At 41.2% G+C, this 12,329-nt stretch overlaps 1 protein-coding gene across 2 annotated transcripts in view; it reads right to left on the bottom strand.

Moving 5' to 3' along the window:
• Window positions 1-2,133: 2,133 nt before the first annotated feature.
• Window positions 2,134-12,329, bottom strand: part of celsr2 (cadherin, EGF LAG seven-pass G-type receptor 2) — a 69,567-nt gene continuing 59,371 nt past the window's right edge. Inside the window, exons 19-34 of one of the 2 annotated variants that reach the window (XM_075461024.1) lie at window positions 12,109-12,292; window positions 11,495-11,813; window positions 11,111-11,278; window positions 10,893-11,016; window positions 10,608-10,808; window positions 10,340-10,514; window positions 9,528-9,640; window positions 9,321-9,403; window positions 8,878-9,004; window positions 8,677-8,787; window positions 7,487-7,617; window positions 7,311-7,396; window positions 7,058-7,219; window positions 6,463-6,663; window positions 5,146-5,368; window positions 2,134-3,441 (exon numbers count right to left, since the gene is read on the bottom strand). In XM_075461024.1, coding sequence (XP_075317139.1) covers window positions 3,435-3,441; window positions 5,146-5,368; window positions 6,463-6,663; window positions 7,058-7,219; window positions 7,311-7,396; window positions 7,487-7,617; window positions 8,677-8,787; window positions 8,878-9,004; window positions 9,321-9,403; window positions 9,528-9,640; window positions 10,340-10,514; window positions 10,608-10,808; window positions 10,893-11,016; window positions 11,111-11,278; window positions 11,495-11,813; window positions 12,109-12,292 — 2,415 coding nt within the window. In that variant the 3' untranslated portion in view covers window positions 2,134-3,434. Of the gene's footprint in view, window positions 3,494-5,145; window positions 5,369-6,462; window positions 6,664-7,057; window positions 7,220-7,310; window positions 7,397-7,486; window positions 7,618-8,676; window positions 8,788-8,877; window positions 9,005-9,320; window positions 9,404-9,527; window positions 9,641-10,339; window positions 10,515-10,607; window positions 10,809-10,892; window positions 11,017-11,110; window positions 11,279-11,494; window positions 11,814-12,108; window positions 12,293-12,329 lie in introns of both variants that reach the window. The other variant, XM_075461023.1, reaches the window with a different exon arrangement.

Here is a 12,329-nt window from a genome sequence, read left to right on the forward strand (position 1 = left end):
AACACCGAAAACTGTGATAATATTTCACATCGACTATGCAGCTGTCACAATATTTCCAGTTACATATTTTCTTCAAAATAAAGTGTGCTACTGCACCGTGTTAGCTGAGGTAAACGTGCATTTTGTTTTCCAGTTTCCTGAGATTGTGAGAATCTTTCTATTGAAGTTGGACTTTGTTTTACGCAGTTAGGCACTTTGATGCCATTCGAGGACAAACTCCCTCCTTCACTCCTCATACTGCTCATTACCTTCAGTTACCTGAGAAATGACGTTTACAGGTACATTATTTTTTACGTCTGAAATGAGAACCTCTCAGTAATAAACAGCATGGCTGAAAGAGCTGGAGCTAAGCGATGGCTACACATTAAATCTATAGATAATATTATTTAATTCCAACATTTTCCAAAGGAACAAAAACCAAGTGAGATGAGTGAGAGTAAGAAAAGGAACAAAAGGTTATAGATGGAAACATTCCTTTCTACAGAAGCAAAATTAGAATATGATATTTGTTTCGTACGATTTTAGAGAGCAAATGGACTGAAGCTGCCGAGCTCTCTGAGAAGTAAAATATCCGGTGTGTATCAAATAGGAAAAGACCGCAGAAAGGTTGGATAGTAATACTGGAAGCTGTTTCCTGTTTCTTAAAATAAACTAATGATAATTAATTAAAAAAAAAACCTGTGACAGAAGTTAAAACACTAAGCCTGGTGTATTTTAGTAAAAACATTTTCTAATATTTCCAAAACTGCATTAAAAAAGCATTGAAATTTCACAAAAAAGAGCAGCTCTCAAACTGTTTAGCACAGCAGTATGTCACCAATCATGCTTCGGGTTTGTGTTGCTGCAAGTGCAGAACAATTATCCTAAACAATAATTAAAAATGTTACATTATCTGAAGCTCCCTGACTGCGACCAGGTGAATCCACACAATCTGTGGATCGAATTCGAAACAGAAATGCATTAAAGACGGCTGAAGAATCTCTCTGAAGAATGAATGAAAATGGAAGGTTACAAAGTATTAACAAGGCAATGTTTGATATTTTGAAATAACATATTTTACCCTCATGCTCTTAGTTATTCAGGTGATCTTATGAACTTCTGGCCGTAACAGAAATTTTGACCACTTTAGCACATCTTTGTGCATGGTGAGCTCTGTGGGAATAAATGAAGAGTTTATATTCAACAAGTGACACTAAATAGAACAAGACAAACCCTTTTTCCCTGTTCTAACATAGTAAAAGAGAGAATTGAATTCTGCAGGCTGCTGCTACCAGCAGAGGTGAACACACAGCTCAGCACAAAACCCTCAGTAAAAACAACTATTTGTGATTTCACTGTTTCTTGATAACAGAACGAGATGATAAGACAAGTAAATAAGTTTGAGAGGTGCCAGAAGGTAGACTTTGTCTACTGTCTAATCACAGGAAAGTTTGGTGTTCAAACACAGACGAGAAGGCAGCAACCCTCCACCACAAAGCTAATAAGCAGGCTTCTCAAAATGTAAAACTTTCGCTTTAATCATTCGCTAAGACGAAAAATCGAAATCAAACTCATTACTAAAAAACATAAAACAGCAGCAGCATCTTATACTGTAAGTCCACCTGTACAGTTGCACGTTTTTTCATGGTCTGAGGTGTGGGTTGTGCTTATGTTTGGACTTTGTCCTTTGGTTTTTGATGTTGTTTGAGTTAAATTTACTTCCTGCTTGATTTTTTAGATTGTGTTTTTTGTGAATTCTGCACCTTTTCATGATTCACATTTTGTTTCAGTTTACATATTGTCTTCTGTCAGTCGTTACCTTTCCTTGTGTAGATGCTGTCTGTCATTCTTTTTGACCAGCCAGATGGTAGTCGTACCTTGTGTCCAAAAACACCCAGTTTAGTCCTGTTCACATCTTCGGCGCTCTACCTGTTTGTTTTCAGAGTACATATATTTTCCCTGCCCTGTTTTCCAGTATGCTTTGGACTTTTGGATGAACTACCATGCAGAACTTTGTGTTTCTTTCTTTATATTCTCACTAAAGCCCTGTGTGTTTGGGCCCTCCTTTAAACTATAACCACGACATATTTATGTCAAACTAGCTTGCAAAAACTTTCTGAAAAAGCAATGGCAAAAGTCAAAATAAGCCACACATGGTAGAAAACAGTTTAATTGACAAAAACAGGAGCAGAGTAAAAGAGACAATCCAGTGTTTGGACATCAGTGTTATAACACCATGACTGACGTGGTAGTGTTGATCCTTATGGCATGGAATTTATACATTAAGTTCACATGGTTTGTAAAAATGGCGTCAACAAATATCACATCAATCCGACTGACAACGGTAACTCATGAAGGACATTTCCTCCCGAGCATCAATAGTGATTCCTACTTACATTTCAAGATGTGTATTTGATTCATTTACAGGCCACTCTGTACAGAAAAAAATGGATTACAGCTCAAATAGAATCGCAGCACAAGACTGCGTATTTTTTTTCTTTTTTACAAAAGACAAAGCTCTGCTTCTAATCTATAAAATACAGCTGTTTAGTCACTGAACTCAAAACAAATGATACAATGAAGAAATATGAGAGCGTCTGTAAAAAAAAAAAAAAGAAAGAAAAAAAAAAGTGCTCCCAGTGATTTACCAAAACATAAGGATGTATCAAAAGTCCTTTGAGTCCTCTGCACATGCAGTTTCGACCTCTTGAAAGCTTTCAGTCTGTGCAGCTGTTCCTTCTGGAAACAGCCCCTCAGTGACAAAGACATAGCTTACGTGGAGCGTCTGTTAACAGGCAGATTCTTTCTCCTGTTTTTCAAGTTCAGTTCACCGTTCTTGAACACAAAAAGAGCCTCGGCGTCTGTGAACGACCCGCACTCAACCGTCCTGTGCCTCTTTGACATTTCAGCCACGTGACATAACTCAATAACCTGAGTGTGACCTCCTCAAGCTGGCACAGACGCCAGCAGCTCACACAGCAACCGGAGAGACAACACAAAACGGTTCCGCATGAAAAAGGAAATTTCCCTGAATGTTTGCAAGTCTACGATTAAATGACCCAGGCCAACAGCACGACATCTTTACTGTTCCACGGCCTTCAAAACAATACATTTATCCTGGAACCAGAACAGAAAAAAAAACAAAAAATCTACAAAAATGGAAAATATCATTAATAAAAAAAAAATAAAAAAACGACCACCAACCAATCTGGGCAGTTAATCAAAAAAAAAGTGCATTGCTTCAAGTATGTAAACAAAACAAATTCTTTAAAGGGAAACTTTTTCTGTCAGTGTGCAGTAACTCCTGAAGTTTGGCACACACACACGGACTCACACACACACCCACTCACGGCAATCATGAAGACGAGGGGGAATTCCTTCTTTTCCTTTTTCCAGCAGACTTCAAGGAGAGGTCCGCTACTTGTGGCTTTCAGTCACTGCTGAGGAAGGATGCTCTATGACCTGCAAAGACACACCTCTCCGTCAGCGAGGTCACATGCAGGTGTTGCAGTGGCTGCTGGGAAAACAGGGAGGTGTGACGAGGTGAAGGAGGAGGGTGAGGCCAAGATGGAGGGAGAGAAGAATGCAGGAACAACACAAGGAGGATGCAAAAATAAATGAAAATAAATTAAAAAAAAAAACGTGAAGTGAAAGACTTCCACACAGACAAACACACATACACACAACGTGGGGGGGCGGGCGATGCACCGTTCTGAAGACAGTGATCCTGATTGTTTTTAAATGAGGATCAGAGCTTCATGGTATAAAATTAAAGAATAAAAATCTGTGATTTTTGGAAAGAGAAGGGGGGCAAAGAAGATTAATTAGTAACTATGATTTATACAGTATTTTACTGTTAGTACGACCATATTAGTGCATTGCAGGTACTTTAAAACACCTTTTTGATACATGTCATTAAAAGACACAAATACACAAGTTCATGTCGACAAATGGGGTTCACGCTGTGTCTCCACTACGCGTCTTCAGGAAGTCCTGCTCTACTTTATACATGCTGCTCATTTTTAACAAGACAAGCTGTAGCGAAAGGGTTTTGTGTGAGGCAGTCCTTTAGTTTCATCTAAATGTCAACGCAGTAAAACTGTAGCGGGGGCGGAAATTCTGGAAAAGGTTGGAGGACATTTCAGATACTTATAGACTAAAAAGTAAAGTAAATAAGTAAAATGATGCAAAAACATTTTTGTCCTGAACATTATATTTGTTAACAGATGTCTCGTCTTATTTTTAATCTAATCAGACCTTTTATATGAACCATAATTTAAAAATGTTAAGCTTCAAATGAAAAAAAGAGACACATTTGTGTATAAAGCCACAGGAAAATGTTCACATCCTGTCTGTATTTTTTCCTTTCTCATCAGTCTACACATATTCTCCACAATGATCTCAGATGCTACCCATGAATGACTCTGCTATGACTACAAATCTACACACAATTCTCAGCCATGGAGAACTGTATGTAGATTGATGAAGAAGACTGAATAAAAACTTTTTTAAACTGAGTCTGAGAAAACTTGTCTGTCTGCACTGCAGAATCTTAAACCTGCAGTGATAGGCCTACTGAGAGGCTCTGCTCTCTTATTCACAACGGGAAACAGCTCAGTTGTTTGCAACGTCAGGCTGCTTTGGTGGTTTGTATCGACAGCGTTGATTCAAGCTGCACAATCGATTTGGATCAAGCAGGTTCAGGCAGTGATAAAAAGCTGGAGCTGCATGTCCACAAAACCGGAACTTCTGTGTGCTTCATAAGCACGAAATACAAAGTAGACAAGTTCTGAATTATGAATAATACATTATTTGTCCTTTAAAATATACTCACATTGCTTCTAAGTTTTGAGTGCAGTGAAATTAAACCGTTATTACAGGTTTCTACACACTGGTTTTTAGTCTGTGGGGGGAGGAGTGCTGTCTTCATTTGGCTTCACATTAGGAGTATAACATGAAGATGAGACAGACTACCAACAAGTACAATCAAGGGGGGCGGCGGCACAAACTATATGACGCAGACAGCTGGACAACATTGAATGAGTGAACAGTTATACAACAGGGGAAACACTGACAGGCAGAAAACAACACTTAGGATTTAACGCTTTTTCTTGCAGTCCTCGTCTGATTTTGGTGTTTCGGATCAAAGCGTGTGCTGATACTCACTCTGATCCTGATGAGTCACCGTCCACCGTCCCCGCCTTGATGCGCAGGGCAACGCCGTTCAGCTGATCAGGCAGACCGGGTTTAGCCGGACCGGCTCGGTTATCACTGGAGGAGGATCCCTGTGGGGATGCTGATCCCGGAGCGCTTTCACACAGTTCATTGTGGATACGATGCAGACCGTTCCTCTCTACAATAGGAGAAAGCTGCTTCTTCTTTAGGATTCCTGGACAGGATTAAAATAAGATGCGATGTGTCAGTGCAAACTCAGCGGTAAGGTTTGGTTTACTTTGCATGTGTAAGAAATTCAATCTATTCATTCTTAAAAATCTATTTATTCCCAGTATTACAGACGTATCATGGGCAAAATCAGCCACCAACTGCAATGACTGAGAATTTGTCATCAGACAATCGAGGTCAGACAGCTTGTATGTTCTATGTTGACTGTTTTCAGGAAGCACTGTTGAGGTGGGGCTCTAAAGTTAACTTGCATGCACTGTGAGAAACTGATGAAACAAGAAGCCAGCAAGCTAGAAGGAGAAGTTAGCACAATCTGGATGGAGAAGACAGTACAAGCAAACCTGTGTAAGGAGCTGAGCGAGCCAGGCGAGCTGTGGGAGCCGGCAGCTGGAAGAGAGCTGGACTGCTCAGTCAAGAGCATGAGAGCCACGAGCTTGGCTAAGAACTAACTGAAGGGTTGTTAGCTTGTTGGCAGAATAAGCTGGGACCTTAGTGCTGAGTGCTCAGGCGGTAACTAAAGAGCGAACTGGCTCTGAAACTAGGTCTGCTCTTGGCTCTTGGCTGTCAAGCAGTGCCTTTTTAATACAGTTGAAAGTCAAAACTTTATCATTTTGATGCTTCCACTTGCACGTTATCTTGTGAAATTGAACTTTTTCTTGAGAATCACTCTCTTTTTTAAACATTACAGCTTAATCACCCCGATATTAGCAGAGATAACCAGAGGAGAGTGTAAAATAAACAGTTAAGAGCAGTGTGAGGGGAGGAGATGAGGGCGGGGCTGATTAGTATATTCATAGATCCCAGATCACTGAAGGACCAAGACGGTGAAGAGTTAGTGCAAATTACTAAGACCATGAGAGGGTTTCTTATTTATTTGTTTTTCTTTTTTTGGAAAAAAAAAAGTAAAAAGTGCAATTTCGAGGAGCACAGATGAGTTTTTACAGGGATTACAAACTGCTGGACAGGGGCTTTAATATCCATTGACATTGAAGTCCTGTCATCAAACTTAGTATTGATATTTAAAAAAAGGTTTGAAGCGTACGTAATATATTCAGGTGTTTAATTTGGGTGCAGATCTACCTCTGTGAGGGTGTGTGCTGAAGATTGGCAGGGTAGGCAGCAGCAGGGAGTCCTGCGACCTGTCGTCTGATAAAGTCCGAGAGTTTCGGCTGAGGATGGCATCTGGAGTTTCCATCTTAAGTCTGTCTCCACCTGCACGTTCACCGTCATCCACCACTGCTGTGTAATCTCCAGGCCAGTACATCTTACTTAAATTGTTGTCTGGAAAACATAGACAAGGAGTGAAATAAATCTCTTAATCTCAACAGTAAGAATCCAATTTCCTGAAGAATGAACATCAATCAGCACTTTTAAAAACCCAAAGAACTTGCTGCATTTCAACTGGTATTTACAAGCTCCTAAAAAAGTCTTACAGAATGTCTGCTGGCTTTGTAAAATGTAAACTTAACATTTGACTTTGCATTAAAAGAGGAAACATTGTGCAGCTTGCACGAAGCAATTTAATTCTGCCAAACTGCTCGAGAAATATTGAAATTATTACTATTTGGTTTTCCTGATCACTCAGAGAGAGTAACTATGTCAATCAGATGATTTCACATTAGAGATGATAAATGAGAAACAGAAGCTGTGAGAAAATTCAGATAGCCATCTTTACCATGTGGTTGGGGTCTCTTGGCACCATTGGAAGCCATGTTTTCCCAGCATTCCTCTGGTGGGAGTGGACCCTCGTCCTCACTGTCGGACGAGTGCGTGGAGGCGTACGAGCCGCTCTGGTCATCCTCTAGAGACAGATCACTGTCTGAGTCGCTGTCGTGATCTATGCTCGAGATATAAATAGGGATAAAGTGACTCCAGTGACAGAAACAGAGCCGGTGAGGTAATTCACAGATGACATATGGCAACGCTACCATTCAAGTGCTCCTTTGTTTCCTGGAAGAGTGACGTGTGGTCATTCAGAGCGATGTGCGCCTGGCTGTTATTCAATCCATCATCCCTGAATGAAAAGATTAAATAGACTAATGTTACTCCTTCCCTCAGTCAAATTGTACAGCACATTCACGTTATTCTGAAATGGGCTCCCCACCGGAGGACAAATGGCACGTAGCTCTGCTGGCTCTTGCCACTCTGCATGGTGCCGTTCAGAGATAAACTGGAGTCGCCAAAGGGAAGGTGGTACAGCCTGCCGTCCGTGTAGTTTGTGTTGGATTTATAGCCCTAATAACAGGATAACATTAGAATAACAGGATTACCATTTCATCATTTAGCAGATGCTCTTCTCATGAATGAGAAAACAGTGAGAAAACAACAAGTCAAAATGAATCTATCTAAATAAGAGTTTAAGTAGAACAAGAACAGAAGCAAGTCAAGTGTGTTAAGGTGTTGGAGTTGTTTGGAGAGGATGTGTTCTCTGAAGAGTTGAGTCTTCAAGAGATTCTTGGAGGTTAGGAGAAAGCAACGCTAACCCCTCCTCTGATCACTGAGCACTTTCTAACACTGTAGAAGCACAACTGAGATCAGTCTCAACTGAGACTGCCTTGTGCTGAAGGCGGTACCAGACCCTGTTCCTGAGAGGAGTGGAGTGGTATCTTACCACTGATGTAGAAACATCTTACCTTGACACTGATCTGTATGAATTTAAGTGGTTTAAAGTTTGCTGCCAAGTAAATAAAAAAAAGTGGACACTTTTCTCTCTTGTATCGTGTGGCTGACAGAACATAACCCGATTGGAGAAACGTTCACGATCACACAGACATGCAATCACATGGAAAAGTAGCAGCAAAGGTTTTGGCATTCTTTTTAACCGTTGACACAAAACCACAGACAGTAGATGAATGTCATTACAAATAAATTCATCTTAAATTATGTACAATTTAAATAACACAGTGTGTCACAATTAGATGTTTATTTTCTTGGAAAATTGGTTATTTATTAGTTTCCATTAATTTGATGGTAATAAAAACAATATTTATGGGTACTTTAGTGTTTTTTTTTAAACAAAACCAAATAAATAAATGAATTTTAAATATGATTAAAAAACAGGAGCAAAACTGTGTTTTCTCAAGGATGTTCGGGATTAAGCTCAAACCTCAATCTGCTTTTGAAGAACTGATACTAATACTAATGATATATCAACGCTACCTAACTGTTTGGTACACAACAGATCCATTTAACAGTTTTGATTTTTTTAACTGAAATTCCAAACACAGCTGAGCTCTACACCCAAAAAGTGTTGAACTGAGAATATTTCCTCAGCGTTTGTGGATAGGAACTCACAGAGGTTTTGGACTTGACCATGTGATCCGGGCGCTTGCGGCTGCAGCAGTATTTCATCGCATTCCTTGCTTCCTTATTGAAGACGACGCGGAAGAAGAAAACAAAAGGACCCTGAAATGGCACGAGACGAAACGGAAGAAAGTCAGCACAACGACAAATATCTGCCTTTTAAGATGCTCCAGGGTGAATCTGAGGGCTCACCTGCACACAGTTGAAGCCTGCGAACAGGTAGTGGAAGATGATCATGTCGCTGTTGACGGAGAGGAGCGCCAGAAAACATGTGACGGAAACCAGGAGGAGGATGCCGCCTGCGGTCTTCAGGCCTGAGCTGCAGGATAAGGATGAGGCACAGAGAATTTAGTGAGGAGCTGTGAGGAGGACTCATAAACACGTATCTGAAGATGGAGGCTGACGTTGAACGACCAGAAGGCACCGAAACAAACATCAGGGGTTCAGTAACATCAGACTGAAAAACAGCCGCATTATTATAAACATTGCAAATACTTGATATAAGTAATGTAACTTATTATAAATGCGAAAAAAACAACAACTTTTAAAATGAAAACAAACTAACATCCATGGCAGCAATGATAATCAGACAGGTAGCATGTCAACGGTGTTGGCTGCAGGGCTGAGATACTCACACACGGGGCTCTTTCTTCTCGATGCTGTGATGTCTCTGTGAGCACGAGGCTCTGGATGACAGGATGTATAAGAAGATGTTCATCTGTGGATACAACACCCAAACACATCACAACTTACAAAACAGCAGGAGTTTGTGACAGGGATGAACCATATGGATTTTGTACTACTGTTAAACTGTACGTGAATAATGACGAGTCTAAACTCACCGACACCACCATGGCGATGGGTCCAGCAAAGCTCCAGATCAGGGTGTCGTACATGGACAGCCAACAGAAGTCAGGGTTCCCGTAGCCTTCAGGGTCCAGTCCCACCGCCAAACCTGGAGACAACGACACAAAAAGCTTTAGTAGAACCAGACAGCTTACTTGTCAGCTTACATCTTGATAAACGGTTAGCTTAACAGCTAATTCTTAATAGACAATTAAACCCTGTTTTTTAAAAAATTTATAATGGAGCATTTTTCACACTTTCTGACTGTATATGACGGCTTGATTTGATTTGAACAAATGATCTATATTATTGCTGCCGGGAAGCATAAGCATAACTTTGACTAAATGATAAAGGAAAGAAAGAAAACTTCTCATTAGAAATAATGTTTTAAGACAGTTTAAATCAAGACAGTAAAGTGAAAGTGATAGTTAGTTTGGGGCACGATCAAACGTAAACAGGATTAACTTTTGATGTGGATCCGAATCTGGAATCAGGATTATTTTAATATCTAAATGCAGTCTCGGTCTCATGTATTAATTTTTGTTTTTTTTGTCTCATTTCTGCTCTGACAAGTATTAAACTAAAAGACATCTCCATTTTATTTTGGTTTACATTATATATTTCTGTCACATTTCCTGTCTCTATAAACCTGCTTGACTGTGTCGAGAGTCAAACCGTAACCTGCTGCTTTTATTTTACAGATTAAAGAAACTTTGCGGCAAAAACAGGATGAAGGATTTTTCCAGGCTTTTTCCCATGTGCAGCAGACCCATTACTTTGTTTTGAAGGGATATAGGGAGGGTCCAACCTGTAATGAAGGCTGGCACTCCCCAGCCAATCAGGTAGTAGAATCTCATTGGTCCATAGTTGATGTCTCGCACTTCGCTGATCATGCGGTAGACGTGCAGCCCCTCCAGGAAGAGCCAGGAGAAAGAGCAGAGGTAGAAGAAGTGCAGGAGGATGGCGATGACTGTGCAGAGAAACTGCCGGAAAAAAAGGAAAGATAAAAGTTTTCAGACCTGGAAAGTTATCAGGACAAGAGGAAGGAGAAACGAGCCGACAAGCTGAGTTATTACCGGGTTGTCAGCCTGGTTAATGCCCAGGATGAAGATGAGCTCGGAGAGGAAGAGAGCAGTGGCTCCGTTGTTGATTATACTTGTCTTGTTGCACTGCATGGCTCTCAGACACAAGAGGAAGATTGTGGTGAGGAAGAGGAAGCCCAGTGTCACACCAGCTGTGCTCCATGTCAAGATTTTGATGGGCAGGATCTCCCCGTTCTGATGCAAACATCACATTCAGCTGATCAATTACACAAAAATTAGAACAAATTTTGGTTATTGGTGACGTCTTGTTTCACTCACCTCCCTCCTGGAGATATCCATCAGCACAGCAAAGCTGGTCATGTGATAACACTGGCAGCTGATGTGGGTACTGTTTCTGAAAACCACCTCACAGCCTTTTGCTGACCAGCCGCCATTTCCAGCTCTGAGGTGACACACAAGGGCCACAGCACAACGTGAGAAGAACACAACTTCATACAGCCCACAGCCATTAATGGAGTGCGTGTCCTTGTACTCACAGTATGGTGTGGTTCCAGAAGACACAGATGGGTTTGGAGCGCTCCTCAGTGGTGATCAGCCGGAACTGCACATTGATAGGTTTGTCCAGTGCGTGTTGCAGCAGCTCATCGTTGTCGTGCACGGTGATGCTGACCACTGGTGTGTTGATGACCGGACGCTTTGGTACTCTGTAAAAAAAAAACAGAACAACATGTTTTAAATGTTTAATCTAATCGTGTGTTGTACAGTATTTCTACTTTATCATTTTGTTGTGTTTTGCACATCAGGTTCATTGTACATTTCCTCCAAGACAGTTAGAGGGCAAAGAATTAAAACAGCTCAAATTTTTTTTCGAAGCTTTAGAAATATAATTTGAGAGAACAGAACTTTACAAGACTTCTCACCGCAGACTTCTCTTGTCTGGATCATAGCTCTCTGGTAACAGCGAGGCGAGGCTGTGGAAAATGATGATGCTGGCAACGGCATCCTGCTGACTGTCATCAGGGTGGCGTCTCTTCCTGTTAGCCGAGCGGTTCCTCAGCGAGGACTCCGGGAAGACATCCAGGTGTCTGTGGCCCTTGGTATCCAGCGGTGGTTGAAAGACTGAATCGGGGAGGGTGACGGCCGTCTCCTGGTCGGCAGGACGCGGGCCCCTGAGGGACTGGTACCGTGGGAGTTTGGCTCCAGCAAAATTCATCTTTTTGAGACGGTCCACAGAGATGACTGTGGAAACAAACGTGTAGAATCAGCTTCAAAATGGACTCGACTGTTTAACCGGAGATTTCTTAGAGCGCTGACAAAAGAGATGCTCCTGGTTTATGTCTATTAATGTTGTGTACAAAATTTTACTAAATCAAACAATGTTCGAGCGATCAATCGACTTTTTATTTTGTGCCCATAATCTGAAGGAAAAGTCTGACAAACATTCAATTTACTGACCAACACAAATATTAGTAAGAAACATGCAGATTTATCAGCAATGAAAATAATCCCTTTACACTGCAAACACTGTGCTCACCTATGTTTGGTGTGACTATGGTGAAGGGGCTCAGGTAGGTCTTCCTCATGTTCTGTGCTAATGCATTTGCGTATTCCTCAAAGTGGCGCAGCAGAGCCGCAGTGCCGCCCTCCGTGTGCTGGATGAGCTCCCAGTGTGGCCGTGTGTCTGGAGACAGGATGGCGCTGCCCACGCGGACCAGATTCTGTCAGAAAAGCAGCGAGAGTTCAGTTTAACAGGAT

This window comes from Odontesthes bonariensis, chromosome 3 (assembly GCF_027942865.1).
Source record: "Odontesthes bonariensis isolate fOdoBon6 chromosome 3, fOdoBon6.hap1, whole genome shotgun sequence".
Taxonomy (NCBI): Eukaryota; Metazoa; Chordata; class Actinopteri; order Atheriniformes; family Atherinopsidae; genus Odontesthes; species Odontesthes bonariensis.